Raw genomic sequence first — 24,278 nt, forward strand, 5'->3', positions numbered from 1 at the left:
AAACCACGCCACCTCGTGGTATAATCTGTGAACAGCAGCTCCTGCTGCGTACAAGTAGCTCGCGGAGCAGTCCGCGCGAATCATTCTGTCAATTGAAGACTCACTCGAGACACATTTAGTGCAAGGGATTGGAGCAAGAAAGGAAAACCAGCAAGCCGGCCAATTCACTTTAAATAAACCAAGAGATGGCTTTCAGGACGCCTGCTGTTCAACTGCACCTTAAAACGTGCTTTCTTCTGCTTTTAGGGGGTCTAATGGAAGCTGCCCAGGAGCAAGGAAGCATGTACATGTGGATTGATGCCAATCAAGCAAGAATATTAATTGGTAATAGTGTGTAGCGTGCTTTCTGTACCGGCACGTTATTGTTATTAGAGCCCAAGCCAGTGCATAATAACTTAACTCAGCAATGAGAGACGTGTGAATGCTTAATGTTTTATCCAACAGGTTTTGAGGAGGATATTTTAATAGTCTCCGAGGGCAAAATGGCACCATTCACACACGACTTCAGAAAAGCACAGCAGCGAATGCCAGCAATACCTGTCAATATCCACCACGTGAACTTCACCTGGCAAGCCACTGATCAGGTACTGTAAAACTTTTGTATTTTTCATTTTAAGGGACAAATTGTACGTTTTTCAAATATCTAAAAATATCTAAAAGTCCTTAAAACAAACTTATTTTAAGCAGAATGCTTAAATTAAGTTTTTTTAATCGTTTAAGTACAAGTGGAGTTTTCAGGTTTATTGTTTTTATGATTAACAGGTTCGTGTACATAAGTTATTTTACAATTATGCGATAGATAACTCTGAGATACGTGTGGAATATGCTGTTAATAGTATATATTTCTTATTGTTAAATTTCTTATTATCATGTTTACCTGTAAAATAGGCTATTTAAACACCATTTAAACATTTAAATTAGTGTAACAATTAAAAAATATGTTTAGAATAATAACGGATTTAATATTTACAATAAATATATATTGTATAAATAATTTAAAAAAAATGCAGTTTTGATTCTCAATCGAATTGAACATGTTTTAAAGTAGGTTTCTTAAATAATAAAATATTTTTGAAATGTAATATTGTAAACCAAATCTGACAAAATTGGCCTAATTTGAAAGGAAAAAGGTCATTTCAATTCTTGTGGTATTTTGCATGTTGGTGTTGTAAAGCGGCACGCGGATCAAAGCGCGGCACCGCCGCGTGAGCGCGCCTCCACATGCATGTGCCAAACATCTGGGTCGTCATCAGTACACTGCCAGTACGCGTGCCAGAGAGCCCGCGCTTTATTGAACAACGAAACGTCCATTTGGAATCACTTTGCGTCGCGTTGCTATTGCTTGTTGATCTTCTTTGTAATTCGTTATGGTTTTGGCAGAAACAGTGGCAAATGGATTTTAGCCTACAGAGCTTTTCTCTTTTCTCTTTTTTTCTTCTTTAGGCTACAGAAGGTCCCAGATAGCCAGTATCTGGTATTCATTACAAATTACATGACTAAAATCAAAAAGGAAATCTTTTATATCTCAGAGAGGAAATCTTTTAAAACTTCTAGGTTCTCAGGGATCCTCCTAAAAACATTAAGGCAGAAAAATATATCCACGTATATTTTAATTTATGATTCTGGACTACAAAACCAGTCATAAGGGTCATTTTTTTCAACTAAGATTTATAAATTGTCTGAAAGCTGAATAAATAAGTTTTATATATATATAGAGAGAGAGAGAGAGAAACACCTTTAAAGTTGTCCAAATTAAGTTCTTAGCAATGCATAGGCTATATTACTAATCAAAAATTAAGTTTTGATGAATTTACAGTAAGAAATTTACATAATATCTTCACGGAACATGATCTTTACTTAATATCCTAATGATTTTTGGCATAAAAGAAAAAGATCGGTAATTTTGAGCTATACCCATGCTACTTATGACTGGTTTTGTGGTCACATTTATACTGTATGAGTACTTTTTGAGCATTAAATAGCATAATAATAAAAGTTACATAATAATAATAATAGTAAAAACAATTAGTCCAACTTAAAAAAAAGCTTTTATATTGTAATTGTACATTTATTTGTATTAAGCTGACAACTTTTCTAGCCGCTAAAGTCATTTTTTGATTGAATTCAGATTTATTTATGACACTTTTTACAGTAAATATTTTTCCAAAGCAGTTTTACAAACCCCCGTTAGCAACAGAAAGAAGGAAGTACCATTTTTGAATGTAAATACGTTGCAACTTGTAAAAATCAATGTGAACATATTTTGTAATACCTTGAATCTTAAACTCATATAACACTTATGCAACCACACTCTTAAAATATAAAGGTTTTTATTGGCATCGATGGTTCCATGAAGAAGCTTAAACAAATATGGAACCTTTCAAATGCATGCAAAAATGGTTCTTCTATGGCATCACTGCAAATACACACCTTTGGAACTTTTATTTTTAAGAGTGCATGCAATTTTCCATTTTTAAAAATCACAGAAAACTAGATCTGTGATGCTCTTACATGCACCACGGCTTCATTCACAACTTTTGCGTGGATTGTACAGGAATCTCTTTTCACAGATGATCTATCTTTGCACACCGGGATCATAATCCGTGAATGGCATGTTGACTTGACGAAAGAGCAGCAGAAGGGAGAAATTAAAATAGCAAGGGGAGGGATACGGAGGAAAAAGAGAAGGGCCCACTCTGTCCTGGCCCCTGTTAGCTTCAAAGACGGCCGCTGAGGCTTTAGAACAAAGGTCTCCGGCATAAAAGGCTGGCGGCGAGAGTTATCTGTGTTGGTTATTACCATTCAGCTGTAGGATTAGCTAAGCTCTCCACACAGCTTGTGTACTTTTGCCTTCATCAAACGCTGCCCAGCTTTTACACTCTCCAAAATCTAGAGACCAGAAGAAAAAAAAGAAGGGGGGGGGGGGGGGGGGGGCGTCTCCTTCGCTTTCATCTCCTTTTGGGACAGTTTGTGTTTGGACTCGCCATCACGGCTGTCCTCACAAGTGTGTAATTCTCAAAAGGTTGAGGTCATTAGTTAGAGAGTCGGAGGAAATTGATTGCCTTGCAAACTTAAGGATACCCGGAAACCCTCTTTTTTACTCTTTACGGATGTATATGTGCTCCTGTCACGAACCACATGCAACCTTTTTGTGCTATTGCCCCGAACGCCCCTCTTTATGCAAATTTATACACTACTTCTTTGAAGTTTAAAACAAAGTTAACCTCTGTTTGTCTTTTTTCTTTTATTCAGGCAGAGTACTTTTATGAGTTTCAGACTCTGCGTTCATTGGATAAAGACATTATGGATGACCCTACTGTCAACGTTCCTCTCTTAGGATCAGTGCCACACAAAGCCTCTGGTGCGCTTTTATTCTGTTCTTTTATTTATTTGCTTTTCTATTGTTGTGGTTTTAGTTTTCCCTCTTAAAGGGAAAGTTTACCCAAAAATGGAAATTCTGTCATTTACTCAACTTCCACTTTTTCCAAACCTGTATGGTCTTCTTTTTTTTTCTGTTGAATACAAAAGAAGATATTTTGAAGAATGAAGAATTTTGTGTTCAAAGCAAACAAAAAAATCATTTTTGGGTGAACTATCCCTTTTAACAGACATTTTGATGGGCTTTTGTGTACTCAGTGGTCCAGGTAGGCTTCCCATGCCGAGGTGACCAGGATGGGGTGGCAGCATTTGAGGTGACCATCCTGGTGATGGATGATGGAGGAAACATCATCCTGAGGACACCACACAACGCTATCTTCTTTAAAACATGCCAGAGAGGTGAGTTTTTTTTTTATATATATATAAAGGTGGCAGTCTAAGGTGATGCTGATGCACATAATGATTAAAAGAGAATGGTTATGGATATTTAAAATACTGGATCAGGCATCCCAGGTGTAAAACAAGTGCATTTATTATGCTATAGTGCTAACATTTATTCTGAAGTACTTGAGAGTACTCAAATGTGCTACAATTGAGGTCAAACGTTTACATACTCCTTGCAGAATCTGCAAAATCAGCATTTTTGTGTATTTGGACCCTTTTAAACAATGACTGTATGATTTTGAAATCCATTTTTCCACGCTTAGGACAACTGAGGGACTCAGCAACTATTACAGAAGGTTCAAACACTCACTGATGCTTCAGAAGGAAACCAAATGCATTAAGAATTTGAAGATCAGGGTAAAATGTAACTTATTTTGTCTTCTGGGGAACATGTAAGCATCTTCTGTAGCTTCGGAAGGGCACTACTAAATGAAAAAAAAGGTATTTAGGCAAAATAAGAAAAATGTAAACATCTTCATTCTGTTCAAAAGTTTTCACCCCTCAACAGAATAAACAGAATGAAGATGTGTACATTTTTTTTTATTTTGCCTAAATATCATTTTTTTTTATTTAGTACTGCCCTTCAGAAGCTACAGAAGATACTAAGATGTTCCCCAGAAGACAAAATAAGTTAAATTTACCCTAATCTTTAAATTCCAAAAGTTTTCACCCCCTAATGCATAATTTTTCCTTCTGAAGCATCAGTGAGCACCTGAACCTTTTGTAATAGCTGCATATGAGTCCCTCAGTTGTCCTCAGTGTGAAAAGATGGATTTCAAAATCATACAGTCATTGTTGGAAAGAGTTCAAATACACAAAAATGCTAAAAGCCAAAGAATTTGTTGAACCTAAAAGATTTTTCCTGAAGAACAGCGGGCAGTTTAAACGTTCAGGACAAACAAGGGACTCATGAAAAACTATCACTAAACAAAAAACAGCTTTGGATCATTCAGGTAACAAACACAGGATTAAGAATCAAGTGTATGTAAACTTTTGAACAGGCTCATTTTTCTAAATACTATTATTTTATCTTGTGGACTATATGTTAACAACTTTTATGTGAAATATCCCATTCAACTCGTATTTTGGTAAAATAATTAACATTTTGCAAATTCTGCAAGGTGTATGTAAACCTCCTCAACTGTATTTTGAGAAACCATGAATATAAACTAAAATCTTTTGACATACTATCTCTGTATTTAAAAAAAAGATTATTTAGATTCCACTTGTAGTACACTTGAACCCATCTTTCATTCACTAGTGGGTTCAATTGTACTACAAATGCTAACTAAATACATTTTTAAATGCAGAGATAGTATGTAACTCAGAAGAGTTTTCAAGTACATTCAACTCATCTTCTATAATTAAAATATACAGTAAATGGACATAAATGGGATGTTTGACATATAATATGAGTATAGAGCTGTAAGATAAATTTAGTTTATCTTACATTATTAAGATTTAATGCACTGCTTTTCATGTTTTGGGTTAGTAAGGTTTTTTCCTAAAGAAAATGTATATTTTATGCAGCAGGGATGCATAACATAGATCAAAAGTCATGTATGTGACCCTGGACCACAAAACCAGTCACAAAACCAGAAATTGAGATACTAGCTTTCCATTGATGTATAGTTTGTAAGGATAGGGCAATATTTGAGGAAAAACATCAAAATATTTAGAAAATCACCTTCAAAGTTGTCAAAATGAAGTTCTTAGCAATGCATATTACTAATCAAAAACGTTTTGTGGTAGATAGATATCTTTATGGTAGGACATTTACAAAATATCTTCATGAAACATGATCTTTACTTAATATCCTAATGATTTTTGGCATAATTTTGACCCATACTATGTATTTTTGGTTTTGCTACAAATATACCAGTACTACTTATGACTGGTTTTGTGGTCCAAGACTTTATATTCTGCAAAGAATGCTAATAAAAATGCATTTTCCACAAAAATATTAAGCAGCACAACCATTTTTAACATTGATAATAAGAAGAAATGTTTCTTCAGCATGTTCGAATGATTTCTGAAGGATCATGTGAACCTTTTTCCACTATAAAGAACCTTCTCTGCATTTGAAAGGTTCCATGGATGTTTAAGGTTCTTAATGGAACCATCAATGCCAATAAAGAACCTTAATTTTTAAGAGGACAAATGAGTATGTTTTGTCTGCTCTCGCTCTAGTTTAAGAGTAGTTGGTAAGAGAGAGAGATCATGGTATGGGTGACTCTCAACCTCACCCACAAAGCCATCGCTGGCTCATGAGGTCATGTGAATCCTGCCAGCTGCAGCCCTTTAGAATGAGCGTGTTATGTTTTTCTCTGATCCCCCCTCCCTTCTCTCACACACACTAACCTCACGGTGTTGCATTCCCCTACACACCCTTCTCCACCCCTCTCCATTCGGCGTGTAGAATTCACAGATCAAATGGTCCATCTGTCTGAAGCCACCCCGCAGGGAGGAAGCAAAGTGTTTCCTAGTGACAGCTGAGGGTGCCTTAATGACTAGTACTCACAACTTGTTTTTTTAAAAGTCTGGCGGCTTGAATTTCACCCACAGGACAAAATGACGTTGACGTAGTTGATATAGCTTAACACTTGCCAGTTTATCTTCTTTCTGAGGAGCATTTTTAAGAACTCTGAACAACAGTTTCATGCTACATAAATAAAAACTGCGTTGAGACTTTTCAACAGTACTTTCTGAGCATTTGTGAAGCTTTATATGAAGAACAGACACAAATTTATGACAAAATAAAAGAATATGGAATAGAGCAGCTTGGACATTCTACTAAACTTCTCATTTTGTTTTTCCCAGAGAAAAAAAGTCATATAGGTTTCTAAAGACACAAGGGTGAGTAAATGATGACAGAATGTCAAGTACACTAAACTACATGGTCTTTAAAGAAACATATCTGCAACAGTATCAGAATTAACATTCTGACATTATTTAAAGTTCTTTATTGGCATCGATGGTTCCACGAAGAACCTTGAACATCCATGGAACCTTTCAAATGCAGAAAAGGTTCTTTATAGTTGAAAAAGGTTCTTTAGATTATTAAAATGTTCTTGAAAAAATTATTCTTGTAAGAACTGTTCGCTGAAAGGTTCTTTGGGAAACCAAAAATGGTTCTTCTATGGCATTACCGCAAAACACCCCTTTGGAACCTTTATTTGTAAGAGTGTAAGAAAGGAAAATCATAAATATGATCTCTTTAATATCTCAATTGTTTCATCTAGAGCAAAAAAAAAAAAGACTTTTAGCCAAGTCTGTAGATTTTTCTCTTGAGAAAAAAACATCAAAAGAAGATGTTTAACAGGATGTCTAAGCTGCTGTTTTTCATATAATAAGAATGAATGGGAACTAAGTTCAATAAATGTGGCCCATATGACTTTCCAACACTACTTTCCAAGCATTTGTGAAGCTTTATATGAAGAACAGACACAAATTTATGAAAAAATAAAAGAATATGGAATAGAGCAGCTTGGACATTCTACCAAACTTCTCATTTTGTTGTTTCCCAGAGAAAAGAAAGTCATATAGGATTCAAAAGACACAAGGGTGAGTAAATGATGACAGAATGTCAAGTACACTAAACTACATGGTCTTTAAAGAAACATATCTGCAACAGTGTCAGAATTAACATTCTGACATTATTTAAAGTTCTTTATTGGCGTCGATGGTTCCACGAAGAACCTTGAACATCCATGGAACCTTTCAAATGCAGAAAAGGTTCTTTATAGTTGAAAAAGGTTCTTTAGATTATTAAAATGTTCTTGAAAAAAATTATTCTTGTAAGAACTGTTCGCTGAAAGGTTCTTTGGGAAACCAAAAATGGTTCTTCTATGGCATTACCGCAAAACACCCCTTTGGAACCTTTATTTGTAAGAGTGTAAGAAAGACAAATCATAAAAATGATCTCTTTAATATCTCAATTGTTTCATCTAGAGCAAAAAAAAAGACTTTTAGCCAAGTCTTTAGATTTTTCTCTTGAGAAAAAAACATCAAAAGAAGATGTTTAACAGGATGTCTAAGATGCTGTTTTTTCATATAATAAGAATGAATGGGAACTAAGTTCAATAAATGTGGTCCATATGACTTTCCAACACTACTTTCCAAGCATTTGTGAAGCTTTATATGAAGAACAGACACAAATTTATGACAAAATAAAAGAATATGGAATAGAGCAGCTTGGACATTCTACCAAACTTCTCATTTTGTTGTTTCCCAGAGAAAAGAAAGTCATATAGGTTTCAAAAGACACAAGGGTGAGTAAATGATGACAGAATGTCAAGTACACTAAACTACAAGGTCTTTAAAGAAACATATCTGCAACAGTATACGCTGCCACACTGCATTTGACAAAATTGTTGACATTGTGGTTTCACCTCAAAGTTATTTTTTATGCTGGTGTCAGTTCTTTTGAAGGAAGTAGTGTTACTGAATTCACTGCTCTTTCAACTTTTCTCTGAATCTGATGTCCTTGAAGTGGCGTAGGAAGGGAGTAAGTTATGAAGCATTTGGTTAAGATTAAAAAAGCTGAAAGGAAATGTTCTCACCATTTATGTCTCCTCTTTCTGAAGCAAAGTGCCCTGGTGGCTGCCGCAATGGAGGCTACTGCAACGAAAGGCAGGTCTGCGAATGTCAGGATGGGTTTTACGGCATTCACTGTGAGAAAGGTAACCATATAGACAAATAAATACAAAGTTACTGATTTAAACATCCAAAAATGAAAATGACCCCATGATTTACTCACCCTCAAGCCATCCTAGTTGTATATGACTTTCTTCGTTCAAACGAATACAGTCAGAGTTAATTAAAAAATGTTCTGGATCTTCCAAGCTTTATAACGGCAGTGAATGGGTGTTGAGATTTTGAAGTCCAATAAAGTGCACCCATCCATCATAAAAAGTGCTTCACACAGTTCCAGGAGGTTAATAAAGGCCTTCTGAAGTGAATCGATGCATTTATGTAAGAAAAAATATCTATTTTTAACACTTTATAAACTGCAATCTCTAGCTTTTGTTTTCCAAAAGAATATACTTCTCTTTTTTTTTTCTTTTTTTTAATCTGATTTGCAGTGGAGACTCACATCTATTGGTAAACTTTTGATAAAAACTCAAATATTAAAATGAATATGAATAATTATATTTTAATTATAATGTTTAAATATATAAAATGTAACATTTTAATGGGATAGTTCACCCAAAAATGAAAATTACCCCATTATTTACTCACCCCCAAGTCATCCTAGGTGTTTTTTTTCTTTCAGATGAATACAATCGGAGTTATATTAAAAAATGTTCTGGCTCCTCTAATCTTTATAATGGCAGTGAATGGGTGTTGAGATTTTGAAGTCCAATAAAGTGCACCCATCCATCATAAAAAGTGCTTCACACAGTTCCAGGAGGTTAATAAAGGCCTTCTGAAGTGAATCGATGCATTTATGTAAGAAAAATATCTATTTTTAACACTTTATAAACCGCAATCTCTAGGTTTTGTTTTCCAAAAGAATATACTTCTCTTTTTTTTTTTTTATCTGATTTGCGATGGAGACTCACATCTATTGGTAAAATTTTGAGAAAAACTCAAATATTTAAATGAATATGAACAATTATATTTTAATTATAATGTTTAAATATATAAAATTTAACATTTTAATGGGATAGTTCACCCAAAAATGAAAATTACCCCATGATTTACTCACCCCCAAGTCATCCTAGGTGTTTTTTTTCTTTCAGATGAATACAATCGGAGTTATATTAAAAAATGTTCTGGCTCCTCTAATCTTTATAATGGCAGTGAATGGCTGTTGAGATTTTGAAGTCCAAAAAAGTGCATCCATCCATCATAAAAAGTGTTCCACATGGCTCCGGGAGGTTAATGAAGGCCTTCTGAAGTGAACGGATGCATTTATGTAAAAAAAAAAATCTATATTTAACACATTTTAAACCGTAATCTTTAGTTTTTGTTTTTCAAAGGAGGCTTGTCTTTCTGAGAAAAGAGTTTAGCTGAATATACTTTTCTTATTTTTTATGAACCTGTCTGGCTTGTGTAGAGGAAACTTTATGACAATGTTCTACATTCTTACATCTATTGGTAAACTTTTGATAAAAACTCAAATATTTAAATGAATATGAACATTGTATTTAAATTATAACGTTTAAATATATAAAAAATATAACATTTTATTGGGATAGTTCACCCAAAAAGGGTGATTTACTCACCCTCAAGCCAATTTATTCTTTCAGATGAATACCATCGGAGTTATATTAAAAAATGTTCTGGCTCCTCTAATCTTTATAATGGCAGTGAATGGCTGTTGAGATTTTGAAGTCCAAAAAAGTGCATCCATCCATCATAAAAAGTGTTCCACATGGCTCCGGGAGGTTAATGAAGGCCTTCTGAAGTGAACGGATGCATTTATGTAAAAAAATCTATTTTTAACACATTTTAAACCGTAATCTTTAGTTTTTGTTTTTCAAAGGAGGCTTGTCTTTCTGAGAAAAGAGATGTAAAAATGCCACTTTCTCGTGAATGTGTTTACGACAGTTAGTGGAAGCTAGATTTTACAGCTTATAAAGTTTTAAATATGCATATTTTTCTTACACAAACACATCGATTCGCTTCAGAAGGTCTTTGTTAACCACCTGGAGCCATGTGGAGTACTTTTTATGATGGATGGATGCACTTTATTGGACTTCAAAATCTCAACACCCATTCACCACCATTATAAAGCTTAAAAGAGCCAGAACATTTTTGGGATGTGAGAATGTAAAACATTGTCATAAAGTCTCCACTACAAAAGCCAGATAGAGAAGATAAATAAAAGAAGTACATTCTGCGAAACTCTTTTCTCAGAAAGACAAGCCTCCTTTGGAAACAAACGAGTGCATATAGTTTATTATGATGATGATTATACTCAACCTCAGGGCATCACTTCCCAAAATGCCTTGTGCAAATTACAAAGCGTGGTTAAGCCCGCTATGTTCTAGTTTAGATGAAAGAATGGAGCGCGCAAGTATTCTAGAAGGTTCCTTGTCTGAAAAAATATGAATTACCCAGCAGGTTGGGAGGCACAAACATGTGTTTTTCATCTATTTACAACTTTAAAGAGCGGTTTACCAAAAAAGGCTTCCATTAGACGCTGAAAATGTTTTCAATATCCTCATTGTAGCTGTGTTTGTACCTAAACCGCTTCCACAAAACACCTTTCATCCAATACGGCTCTTGGCTGATTTGTTTTCGCCTGCGTCGCTGCCAAAACCACAAAGATTTGTGCTTTGCGTATCAAGAAAACTTGCAGCCCAAATTATCCTTCCATTCTTCGACAACAATAGCTGTGCGAAGCTGAATATGTGTAGTTTTAAGTTAAAAAACTGGGAAGTATATATGTTAACCAGTCTTAGGTAGCATGGGTATATTTGTAGCAATAGCCAAAAATACATTGTATGGGTCAAAATGATAGATTTTTAATTTGTGCCAAAAATCATTAGGATATTAAGTAAAGATCATGTTCCATGAAGATATTTGGTAAATGTACTACCGTAAATATATCAAAACTTAATTTTTGATTAGTAATATGCATTGCTAAGAACTGCATTAAGACTTTAAATGTGATTTTCTCAATATTTTACTTTTTTTCCACCTTTAGATTTCAGATTTTCAAATAGATGTATCTCGGCTGTATCTCTAACAAACCATACATCAATGGAAAGCTTATTTCTTCAGCTTTAAGATGATGTATCTGGTCCAGGGTCACATATTATTGTGTATTAGATATAATACTTATGTTTTATTGTTTCTCTTTTTTAGCCCTTTGTTCCCCAAGATGTCTGAATGGTGGCCTTTGTATGAGCCCAGGTGTGTGTATATGTCCTCCGGGCTATTTTGGACCCAGTTGTGAGAGAGGTTAGTTTCCTACCTGTGTTAAACGTGCTGTTATTGTGCATAAATTAATACAGGATAAATAAAACAGGACAGGAAACTTGAGCTTGACTAAAACATGCTGTAAAAATACATATAATACACAAAAATACACATGAGGGCTTTGAAAACCTGACTGTTTACCCAGGAAATAGTCTTTTCCTAAATGATTTCGACCAAAAGGTCAAAGCCATGAAATATTTTGTAAATAAATAAAAGCACAAATTGCTTGTGTGTCATTTCTCTTTGTAGGTTGTGACGTGTTCACTGACTTTGTGTTGTTTTTTTCTACATTAACAGCTAACTGCAGCACCACCTGTTTGAATGGAGGGACGTGTTTCCATCCTGGCAAATGCGTCTGTGCCGTCGGCTTTGAAGGGAGCCGCTGTGAGCTCAGTGAGTTTAGCTTTATGCATCTTCGTTCATTCTGTGAAAGAAACAAACTATAGTCAGACCACAATAACGGAATAATTTAAACGTGATTTAAACTGCAATGAAAACATAAAAAAAAATAATAAAATGGGTTTTTAGGGAAAGAAAAGTTGTTGAATAAGAAATACAACTACTAAAAGGGGCAATGTTTTGCTTGATTGATCTAAAAACAGTGGTAGTCTTTATGTAATAATATTCAAAAGTATCAATCGAAAGCTTGCAGTCAGTACTAATTTATTTTATTTTATTTATTTTAATAATAAAAAGGAAGTTGAGAAGAACTTATTTTTGAAATGAAAATCTATTGTTATATTATAAATGCCTTTACTGTCACTTTTGATCACTTTAATGCATTCTTGCTGAATAAAACCATTTATTTCTTTAAAATAAAACATATAATAAAACAAAAATATATATTTTTAAAACTGTATTTATTTTTTTATTTTATTTAACTTTTATTTAATTTTACATTTTATAATTGTATTTTATTTTAATAATAAAAAGTTAATTTCTTTAAAATAAAATAAATAAATATATTTTTTATTTTTCATATTTTTTAATATATTAATTTATTTAAAAAATATTTTTTATTTACTTTTATTTTATTTTATAATTTTTTATTTTATTTATTTATTTATTTTTTAAATATTTTATTTTATTATTTTACTTTGTTTAATTTTTTTGTTTTAATAATAAAATGAAGTTGAAAAGAAAATTATATTATAAATGTCTTTCCTGTCACTTTAATGCATTCTTGCGGAATAAAACCATTAATTTTATTAAAATAAAATAGATAAAATAAAATTATATAATAATATATATTACTTTTAAATTTTATTTTATTTTAATTAATTTTATTATTTTATTTTATTAAAGAAATGAATGTTTTTTCAGCAAGATCTTATTTTTGAAATGAAAATCGATTGTTATATTATAAATGTCTTTACTGTCACTTTTGATCACTTTGAAGCATTCTTGCTGAATAAAAACATTTATTTCTTTAAAATAAAAATATATATTTTTAAAACTGTATTTTAATTTTTTTTAAATTTAATTTTACATTTTATTATTGTATTTTACTTTAATAATAAAAAGTTAATTTCTTTAAAATAAAATAAAATAAATAAATATATTTTTTAATTTTTAATTTTTCATATTTTTTAATATATTAATTTCTTAAAAATATGTATGTATATATATTTTTTTACTTTTATTTTATTTTATAATTTATTTTATTTTTAAATTTTTTAAATATTTTATTTTATTATTTTACTTTGTTTAATTTTTTTATTTTATTTTATTTTAATAATAAAATGAAGTTGAAAAGAACTTATTTTTTAAATGAAAATTATATTATAAATGTCTTTCCTGTCACTTTAATGCATTCTTGCGGAATAAAACCATTAATTTTATTAAAATAAAATAGATAAATAAAATTATATAATAATATATATTACTTTTAAATTTTATTTTATTTTATTTTATTTTATTTTATTTTATTTTATTTTATTTTATTAAAGAAATGAATGTTTTTTCAGCAATATCTTATTTTTGAAATGAAAATCGATTGTTATATTATAAATGTCTTTACTGTCACTTTTGATCACTTTAAAGCATTCTTGCTGAATAAAACCATTTATTTCTTTAAAATAAAAATATATATTTTTAAAACTGTATTTAATTTTTTATTTTATTTAATTTTACATTTTATTATTGTATTTTATTTTAATAATAAAAAGTTAATTTCTTTAAAATAAAATAAAATAAATAAATATATTTTTTAATTTTTAATTTTTCATATTTTTAATATATTAATTTCTTAAAAAATATATATATATTTTTTTACTTTAATTTTATTTTATAATTTTTTATTTTATTCATTTTTTTTTATTTTTTAAATTTTTTTTTTTATTATTTTACTTTGTTTAATTTTTTTATTTAATTTTATTTTAATAATAAAATGAAGTTGAAAAGAACACATTTTTTAAATGAAAATTATATTATAAATGTCTTTACTGTCACTTTAATGCATTCTTGCGGAATAAAACCATTAATTTTTTAAAAATAAAATAGATAAAATAAAATTATATAATAATATATTACTTTTAAATTTTATTTTATTTTATTAAAGAAATGAATGTTTTTTCAGCAAGATCTTGGTAGCAAGATTTTTTAAATAAAAATCTATTGTTATATTATAAATGTCTTCACGGTCACTTTTGATCACTTTAATGCATTCTTGCTGAATAAAACCATTCATTTCATTCAAATAAAATAAATATATTTTTAAATTTACTTCTGTAATTTTTTTTTATTTTACTTTATTTAATTAATTATTTTTTTATTTTATTAAATAAATGAATATTCATTTATTTTATTCACCAAGAATGCATTAAAATGATTAAAAGTGACAGTAAATACATTTATAATATAACAGCAGATTTTTCTATAAACGCTGTTCTTTTTAACTTCTTATTAAGCAACTGTTTTAAACATTAAAGATAATAAGAAATGCACTTCTAAGCACCAAATCAGCATATTAGAATGATTTCCAAAGAATCATGTGAGACTAGAGTAATGATCCTGAAACAAATTGCATAATAAAACAGAAAACAACAGATTTAATTTCCCTCATAACTCAAAAACTACAATTAAAAAACCTATTAGAAATTCCTAAACCTATGACTCAAAAATGCCAACTTCCCTCAACAGCTCTATTAACTTCTAACGTAGAGTATTAACTGGCTGTTACACCATTATCATGATGTTTCAAAGGGAAAGCCGCGTTGTTGTTCTTTGGCAGTAATAGGCTCACTTCCACAAATTGCCCTCAGAGCAGTTCTCCAAGTAAACTTCCTAAGTGAAGTGTGTTCTCACATTAGCGTTAAATGGGCCGGCACCTACATGGGCAAACACAGGATGTATTGCAGTTGTGTTGTCACCCTAATCACTAATAACAACCTCATGAGCTCACATGCACTCAAGCGGTGTGGCGTTTTTACTTCCTTTTTTAAAGGACTGAGATTAAAGTTTGCTTTGAGGGTGATAACACTTACACATACATACTTTCTTTACTTCAAAGGTCTGTCGTCTATTTCGTTGATGTTTAAACAACTCCTCTTTGACCCCGAATTTCATCTTTTCTTGTTCAAAGGCAGGAAGTGTTGTAGTGTTCAGAGGCGTTTGGTCTGAAAGGGAGGGAAGAGAAAATATTTGAGTAATATATCTGTAACATTTTAATAGCATTACGCCAGTTGTTGCCGTCTGATCCGCTGCAGTATCGTGTTCTCTGTCAAAACGGGCTGTGACATAAACGCCCGAGGTCATGTTATGTAAAGACGTCCCCTTCTTTGTCTGGTTTCATGGGTATGGATTTCGCTGATTTGTCAGGGAACAAAGGATCCCAGAGTGTTTGGAAAGGGTCTGTCCGTCTGTATTCCCACTGCTTTTGTTTTTTCAAAAGCATTGAATTTCCCTTTTTATGTCTCGTTTAGTTTATTATACTTTCCTGTACATCATCTACCAGTGCGTTAAGGAAAAAATGTGTTAATGTTAATAATTTTTGTTTTACTGTTTATTAGGTTTACTATATGTGACCCTGGACCACAAAACCAGTCATAAGGTTAAATTTTACAAAACTGTGATGTATACATACTATGAAAGATCAATAAATAAGCTTTCTATTGATGTATGGTTTGTTATGATAGGACAATATTTGGCCGAGATACATCTATTTGAAAATCTGGAATCTGAGGGTGCAAAAAATCAAAATACTGAGAAAATCACCTTTAAAGTTGTCCAAATTAGGTTCTTAACAATGCACATTACTAATCAAAAATTACATTTTGATAAATTTACAGTAGGAATTTTACAAAAAATCTTTACTTAATTTCCTAATGATTTTTGGCATAAAAGAAAAATCAATAATTTTGACCCATACAATGTATTTTTGGCTATTGCTACAAATATACCCCAGCGACTTAAGACTGGTTTTGTGGTCCAGGGTCACATATTGTTCTGTAAATCGTCTACCCATGTGCAAAAACAATAATGTTAATGTTAATATTTTTGTCTCATATTCAGTAAAAATATCTAAACTTCATTAAAGCAAGATCAATTATTGTAGTTTGATGAGAAAAAAATGCTAAAACCCCAAAGTCAAAAATAATAAAATAAGCTTGATGCTACATTTAACCCCAATGGCACATACGTACATTAAATAAATAAATATATAACTTGTCTATGTTCTATAAATGAATTTATATAAATATGACATGCAATATATAATGTTTAATATTTTATTATATCTTATATATCTTATATTCAGCAAAAGCAAGATCTGTTATTGTAGCTTGACAGGTAAAATTGCATTAAAAATGGCATAAAAAGTGCCCTAAAACCCTAATAAATGACAAAAAATAATTGTTGTGTGCTTAAAAATATATATTCAAATGTAATATTTGACATAAATAAATATCATTTTATTAGATTTCAAAAATAATGAAATAAAGTTGATACTGTGTAAAACCCCATTAGCCAATAAGTGTATTAAATAAAAATAAATACATAAATGTATAACTTTTGTTCACTGCAAAATGTACATTTTTCTATAAATATGTTTATATAAATATAACATGCAATATAATATTAATATATAATTTTTTATATTTTTGTCTTACATTCAGTAAAAACATCTAAACATCCCTAAAGCAGGATCAGTTACTTTAGCTTGACAAGGAAAATTGCATTAAATATTGCATAAAAATAATAAAATAAGCATGATTCTAAAACCCCCAATAAATAGGATTTTATATATATATATATATATATATATATATATATATATATATATATGGTAAAAATATACATTCAAATGTAATATTTTACATTAATAATATTTTAAATAAATAAATCTATCAATATATAATTTTTGTGTGCACTGCAAAATGTACATTGTATATTTTTATAAATATAATTATAGAAATATAACAGGCAATATAATATTAATGTATATTGTTTAATATTTAATATTAGTCTTATATTCAGTAAAAATATCTAAACATCCCTAAAAATCAGTAACTGTAACTTGACAAGCAAAACTGCATTAAAAAATTGCATTAAAAAAATAATAAAATAAATAAGCCTGATTTTGATTTTATTATATTTTTAAAATAATGGAATAAAATAAAGTTGGCATCATAAACAATGGCATAAATAAACAAATAAATAACTTTTGTGTGCACTGCAAAGGGTACATTCTATATTTTCTATAAATATATTTATATAAATATAACATGCAATATAATATTAATTCATCATGTTACCAAACTTACTGTAGCTTGACCAGCAAAATTACATTAAAAATTGCATAGAAAATAATAAAATAAAATAGGCTTGATTCTAAAAACCCCAAATATTTTTTTTTTGGTGTACTTAAAAATATTCATTTAAAATTGAATATTTTACATAAATAAAGATAATTTTATTAGATTTAAAACATAATTAAACAAAACAAAGTTGATACTGCATAAAAACCCTAATGGCAAAAATAAACAAATAAATACCTTTTGTGTGCACAGCAAAATTTACATTGTATATTTTCTATAAATAAATTTATATAAATAGAACATGTAATATAATATCAGTATATAATTGTGTTATATTCAGTAAAAATATCAAAACATACCAAAAGCAAGATCAATTAGCTTGACAAGCAAAATTAACAAACTTGCATAAAAAATAATTAAATAAGCTTGATTCTGAAAACCCCAATAATTTTTTTTGTGTGTGCGTGTGCCTAAAACTATAAATTCAAATGTAATATTTGACATAAACAAATATAACATGCAATACAATATTAATACATAATGTTTAATATTTGCGTCTTATATTCAGTAAAATATCTAAACATCCCTAAAGATCAGTGACTGTAGCTTGGATAAAAAAAAATGGATTAAAAATTGCATTAAAAATAATAAAATAAAAGAATACTGAATTGATACTGAAAACCCCAATAAATAGATTTTAAAAAAGTGTCTGCTTAAAAAGTATTCTAATTTTATAAAATCCAGATGGGGTAGGTAAGTAAGCAGACAGACAGACAGACAGACAGACAAACAGATCTTGGCATAATAATATAAGTTACTTATAGTAAACGTACTAATTTAGAAACGGCAGTTAGCGAGGGAAAAAATGTCTCATACAGTCAATTATGTGACTAATGCATTTTTCATTTGTCGTCTACAGGTAAATGTCGACAGCCGTGCAGAAATGGAGGCAAATGCACGGGGAGAAACAAATGCAAATGCAGTAAAGGCTACCACGGCGATCTGTGCTCCAAAGGTAAGATCATCTGAGCCTGGCAGAAGAACTGTGGACAAGTTTGATCAAAAGCACATGTTCCACCTTAGCATCGCTCCATGCGCACAATAAACAGACTGAAAAACGAAGCGTCGGTGCTTGATTGCACCTTCAAATTTCCAGTCGGGCTGCAGGCTTGCTGAGCAGCACAGGATGTGTTTCTAAGACTAAACACTGCGTCTCTGTGTATGGCTGAATGTGTATGTGTATATGTGTGTGCAGCTGTCTGCGAGCCCAGCTGTGGAGCACACGGGACCTGTGTGGAGCCCAACAGGTGCCAGTGCAGGGACGGCTGGCATGGACGTCACTGCAATAAGAGTAAGACAACATCCTTTTTCCCAAGGCCAAGATACTAATTGCCACCTGGAAACGGATTAGAGCAAGAAATCCGCTCTAATGCCAGGGTATTACCATGGATATTCAGACACATTATCATAATAATGCCATCGTTTTTTTTGGACAAATGATATTCATGGTAGTAGCTGGGAGTGTTATGCGATTGAAAACAAATTGAAGTAATAGAAAACAGCGTTGTTAGCTTAAAATAAATAAAACTAAAGATTACATGGAAACAGGGTATTAACAGGGTATTATCATGGATATTTAGACATATTAGGATAGATATAGGAAAAAATAAATAAATACAATAAAATAAAGATTACTTGGAAACAGGGAATTACCAGGGCATTACTATGGATATTTAGACATATTACTATAATAATACCATAGTTTTTTTTTTGGACAAATGATATTCACAACACCTTGGAGTGCTATGCGAATGAACTAATTAAAGTAATAGAAAACAGCTTTGTTAGGCAAAAAAAAATAAAAAATAAGTAGAAAAAAAATTTTTGAAACTGCTTTGGTGGCATAAAAAATATATCAAACTAAAAATATAAATAAAATAAAAAAATAAAAAATAGAAAACAGCTTTGTTAGCTTTAAAAAAAAGGTAAAATATAAGAAAAAATAAATAAATACAATAAAATAAAGATTACTTGGAAACAGGGAACTACCAGGGCATTACTATGGATATTTAGACATATTACTATAATAATACCATAGTTTTTTTTGGACAAATGATATTCACAACACCTTGGAGTGCTATGCGACTGAAAACTAATTAAAGTAATAGAAAACAGCTTTGTTAGGCAAAAAAAAAAAAAAAAAAAAAGTAGAAAAAAAATTAGAAACTGCTTTGGTGGCATAAAAAATATATCAAACTAAAAATATAAATAAAATAAAAAAAATAAGTAGAAAAAAAATTAGAAACTGCTTTGGCGGCATAAAAAATATATCAAACTAAAAATATAAATAAAATAAAAAAATAAAAAATAGAAAACAGCTTTGTTAGCTTTAAAAAAAAAAAAGGTAAAATATATAAGAAAAAAAAAAATACAATAAAATAAAGATTACTTGGAAACAGGGAATTACCAGGGCATTACTATGGATATTTAGACATATTACTATAATAATACCATATTTTTTTTTTGGACAAATGATATTCACAACACCTTGGAGTGCTATGCGAATGAAAACTAATTAAAGTAATAGAAAACAGCTTTGTTAGGCAAAAAATAAAAAATAAAATAAGTAGAAAAAAAATTAGAAACTGCTTTGGTGGCATAAAAAATATATCAAACTAAAAATATAAATAAAATAAAAAAATAAAAAATAGAAAACAGCTTTGTTAGCTTTAAAAAAAAAAAAAGGTAAAATATATAAGAAAAAAAAAAATACAATAAAATAAAGATTACTTGGAAACAGGGAATTACCAGGGCATTACTATGGATATTTAGACATATTACTATAATAATACCATAGTTTTTTGGACAAATGATATTCACAACACCTTGGAGTGCTATGCGAATGAAAACTAATTAAAGTAATAGAAAACAGCTTTGTTAGGCAAAAAAAAAAAAAAAAAAGTAGAAAAAAAAATTAGAAACTGCTTTGGTGGCATAAAAAATATATCAAACTAAAAATATAAATAAAATAAAAAAATAAAAAATAGAAAACAGCTTTGTTAGCTTTAAAAAAAAAAAGGTAAAATATAAGAAAAAATAAATAAATACAATAAAATAAAGATTACTTGGAAACAGGGAATTACCAGGGCATTACTATGGATATTTAGACATATTACTATAATAATACCATAGTTTTTTTTTTTGACAAATGATATTCACAACACCTTGGAGTGCTATGCGAATGAAAACTAATTAAAGTAATAGAAAACAGCTTTGTTAGGCAAAAAAAATAATAATAATAAGTAGAAAAAAAATTAGAAACTGCTTTGGTGGCATAAAAAATATATCAAACTAAAAATATAAATAAAATAAAAAAAATAAAAAATAGAAAACAGCTTTGTTAGCTTTAAAAAAAAGGTAAAATATAAGAAAAAATAAATAAATACAATAAAATAAAGATTACTTGGAAACAGGGAATTACCAGGGCATTACTATGGATATTTAGACATATTACTATAATAATACCATAGTTTTTTTGGACAAATGATATTCACGGTAGTACCTTGGAGTGCGAATGAAAACAAATTAAAGTATTAGGCAACAGCTTTGTTAGCTTAAAAAAATAAATATAAATAAAATCAATAAAAAAAAAAACAGATTTGTTAGCTTAAAAAATAAATAAAATATAAATAAAATAAATAGAAAGCAGCTTTGTTAGTTTAAAAAAATAAATGAAATAAAATAAAGTATAATATAAATAAAATAAAAAATAGAAAATTTAACTAAAGATTACTTGGAAACAGGGCATTAACAGGGTATTACCATGGATATTTAGACATATTACCACAATAATACCATATTTTTTTGGACAAATGATATTCATGGTAGTACCTTGGAGTGGAAACAAATTAAAGTAATAGAAAACAGCTTTATTTAATGAAAAAAAAAATGAAGTAAAATATAAATAAAATAAAATAAATAGAAAACAGCTTGTTAGCTTAAAAAAATAAAATTAATTAAAATTAAATTAAATTGAAAAGAAGAAATTAGGATGATTTCTGGGAAAACGAAAAAATTAAATAAAAAGATTACTTGAAAACACTGGGAAAATAATAGAATGATTTCTGGGACTACAAACTAAACTAAATTAAACTAAAGTAAAGTAAATAAAATAAAATAAAATACTGGCAAAAATACTTGTTTGTAGTAGATTTGTATTTTTAATCATTATTTCAATGTTTTATTATTTAATATGGATCATGGTATCGCCACACTGACTTTCTAAAATGGTTAAGCCAAATAAACAATTTTTATTAATTTTTCTTTAAAAAAAAAATGAAAATTCTGGGCCAAAAACAAAAATTCTGGATGCGGTTTACAGAAAGAAAAAAAAATGCTTTTAAATAATTATTTATTATTTTATCAATTAATATTAAATAATTTCATAAGACTTTTTAATTAAAGTCGGTTATTTTGTTGATACTGAATATAAAAAATACAAGGCAATAAATCATAGAGCGTCACACCATGCAGCACGCCATATATTTTCAGCAATTTTTCTCTTTCGGCCAAAATACGAAAATGCAGTTTCTGAACAATAATTTTCAGCAGCCGAAATTTTAGTGAATCCCTACTATTTTTCTATACTTTCCCTAGAAAGTAAGGGGAATGAAGTTGTGTTAAAACCTCCAGCAAATATGGCTTGGCTCTCAGTCACAAAAGCTGCTTTTGCACTATGCAACACATTTTTAACTGCTCTCTTCCTCCAGGATTTCGTGGAGGAGTCTCCAACAGCCAGCGGGTCTCTGGTACCAAGCACAAGTCACAGCCTGTGGCGGCAAAGGACACGAAGGAAGTGCCTGAATCCAGTCAGCCCTCTGAAACCAACTATGTGGTTTAAACCTCCAAATTTAAGGCCAACGGCCCCTCCGTTACAACATCGCCTTCTCCGGAACAAAGCTTTTATCCTCCTCTTCCGATCCTCATCGGGACACTCCCAAGCTGGACTGCTGCTTTCTCAGAGTGAGACTTGTTTTTGTAGTACAGTCACAGTGTCTTATTTTACCACACTAGCGCCTTTGATATAATATCTCCCACAGTCACCCTTCAACGAGCTTCTGTCCTGCGTCAACCGAGAGGGGAGTGAGTCACATGCTTGTGGTGAGCGGCTGTGATGTTTGCGCGGTTTAGCTTCAGATGTGGCGCTGAATCACTGGGAGAAGTGTACGTTACGATCCCAGAAACTTCCGGGTGCGGATCCGGCTTTTCTTGGGATTGCTGTGTTTGGCTTGTTGCTTGTGGTTCGTCTGATTTAGTAAACAGATTGTTGTCATTATTGTCACTAACATTCTTTTTCATGCAAAACACACTTATGTAGTTGCTTCTTGTATATGTATCCTATTCATGCTATGTAAAATTGAAATATATAGATATATATTTAGATATGGGTAGACAGTCTTTAAGCGTATGCTTAAAGTTTTCATACGTATGTATAACAAAGCACATAAGCTGCTTGGGATGTCATAAAGCCAAAAATGTCTTCATTTTTCATGTGACTTCAGTACACAATTAAAACGTTTTCATGACACCTGTGAAGATGAAGTGTTCATTTTTGCTTTTTTACAATCCTGTTTGACTAACTATCTTCTGTGGAGCACAAAGACCTCAGACTAAGTCTTTAAAGCTCCAAAAAGAGAACAAAAGGACCCTAAAAGCTTAAAAAAAGGTCCATTTGACTCTGACAATCTTTTCTAACTCTCCTTGGTGTGTTCATAAGAACAAATTCATTCATTTGCCTGTTTTGAGTTGGATAATCCAGTTTACAAAACGGAGACATTCGCAAACTAAATGGATTTGGTTCTTCTGTTCAACTCGCTCGATGGCTGTTGAGTTAACATCTCACTGAAGGTGATTATCGGTGCGTAACATCTTAAATTTTAGCCTGTTCCTCACCCAAAACCATCTTAATGGCTGTAGAAGAGATGAAATATTGCACATACGTCATATGGCGAACTTTTATGATAACTTAATGGCGCTTTTAAGTTGTTTTTGAAGCTTGAAAGCAGAATGGCATGAGGTAAATAATGGCAAGTTTCATTTTTTTTTCCTTAAAACCTTCAAAATATGAAAGTAAAGAGTCCAGACAGAGCCGCTATTTATCGGAAAGAGCTAAATAAAGCTCACAGAGTAAATTCTATATATTAAGGTTCAAAAGTGCGGGTTTGGTAACATTTTTAATGTTAAAATTTGTCTCTTTTGCTCACTGATTCTGCATTTATTTGATCAGAAACAATAAAAACACTAATATTGTGAAGTGTAATTACAATTACTAAACAGTTTAAAACTATTTTAAAATTTCATTTTTTCCCTGTGTTGGCAAAGCTAAATTACTCCAGTCTTTAGTTTCAGAAATCATTCTAATATGCTGATTTGGTGCTCAAGTGCTTATACAGTTGAGGTGAAAAGTTTACATACACCTTGCAGAATCTGTAAAAATGTTAATTATTTTACCAAAATATGAGGGATCATATAAAATGCATGTTATTTTTGTATTTAGTACTGACCTGAATAAAATATTTCACATAAAAGACATTTGCATATAGTCCAGTTGAATTTATATTAAAAAAATGACCCTGTTCAAAAGTTCACTTCCCTTTGATTATAAATACTGTGCTTTTTGGTTTAATGATAGTTGTTTATGAGTCCCTTGTTTGTCCTGAACAGTTAAACTGCCTGCTGTTCTTCCGAAAAATTCTTCAGGTCCCATAA

General features: G+C 30.5%; 1 protein-coding gene across 1 annotated transcript; it reads left to right on the forward strand.

The window, feature by feature from the left end:
• The first annotated feature begins 75 nt into the window (after window positions 1-75).
• wif1 (wnt inhibitory factor 1) lies at window positions 76-23,105 on the forward strand. The gene is made up of 10 exons (XM_073838361.1): window positions 76-324; window positions 445-584; window positions 3,253-3,361; window positions 3,637-3,777; window positions 8,409-8,504; window positions 11,641-11,736; window positions 12,052-12,147; window positions 18,430-18,525; window positions 18,766-18,861; window positions 22,280-23,105. The coding sequence occupies exons 1-10, from the start codon at window positions 186-188 to the stop codon at window positions 22,408-22,410; spliced, it is 1,140 nt and encodes a 379-aa protein (XP_073694462.1). The 5' UTR covers window positions 76-185; the 3' UTR covers window positions 22,411-23,105.
• Window positions 23,106-24,278: the final 1,173 nt, after the last annotated feature.

Source organism: Garra rufa, chromosome 4 (assembly GCF_049309525.1).
Source record: "Garra rufa chromosome 4, GarRuf1.0, whole genome shotgun sequence".
In the NCBI taxonomy this organism is placed as follows: Eukaryota; Metazoa; Chordata; class Actinopteri; order Cypriniformes; family Cyprinidae; genus Garra; species Garra rufa.

Coding starts and splice junctions, on each gene's coding strand:
- wif1 (XM_073838361.1), top strand. CDS start 186: ATGGCTTTCAGGACGCCTGCTGTTCAACTGCACCTTAAAACGTGCTTT. Junction 585..3,252: donor CCTGGCAAGCCACTGATCAG/GTACTGTAAAAC, acceptor TCTTTTATTCAG/GCAGAGTACTTTTATGAGTT. Junction 12,148..18,429: donor AGGGAGCCGCTGTGAGCTCA/GTGAGTTTAGCT, acceptor TGTCGTCTACAG/GTAAATGTCGACAGCCGTGC.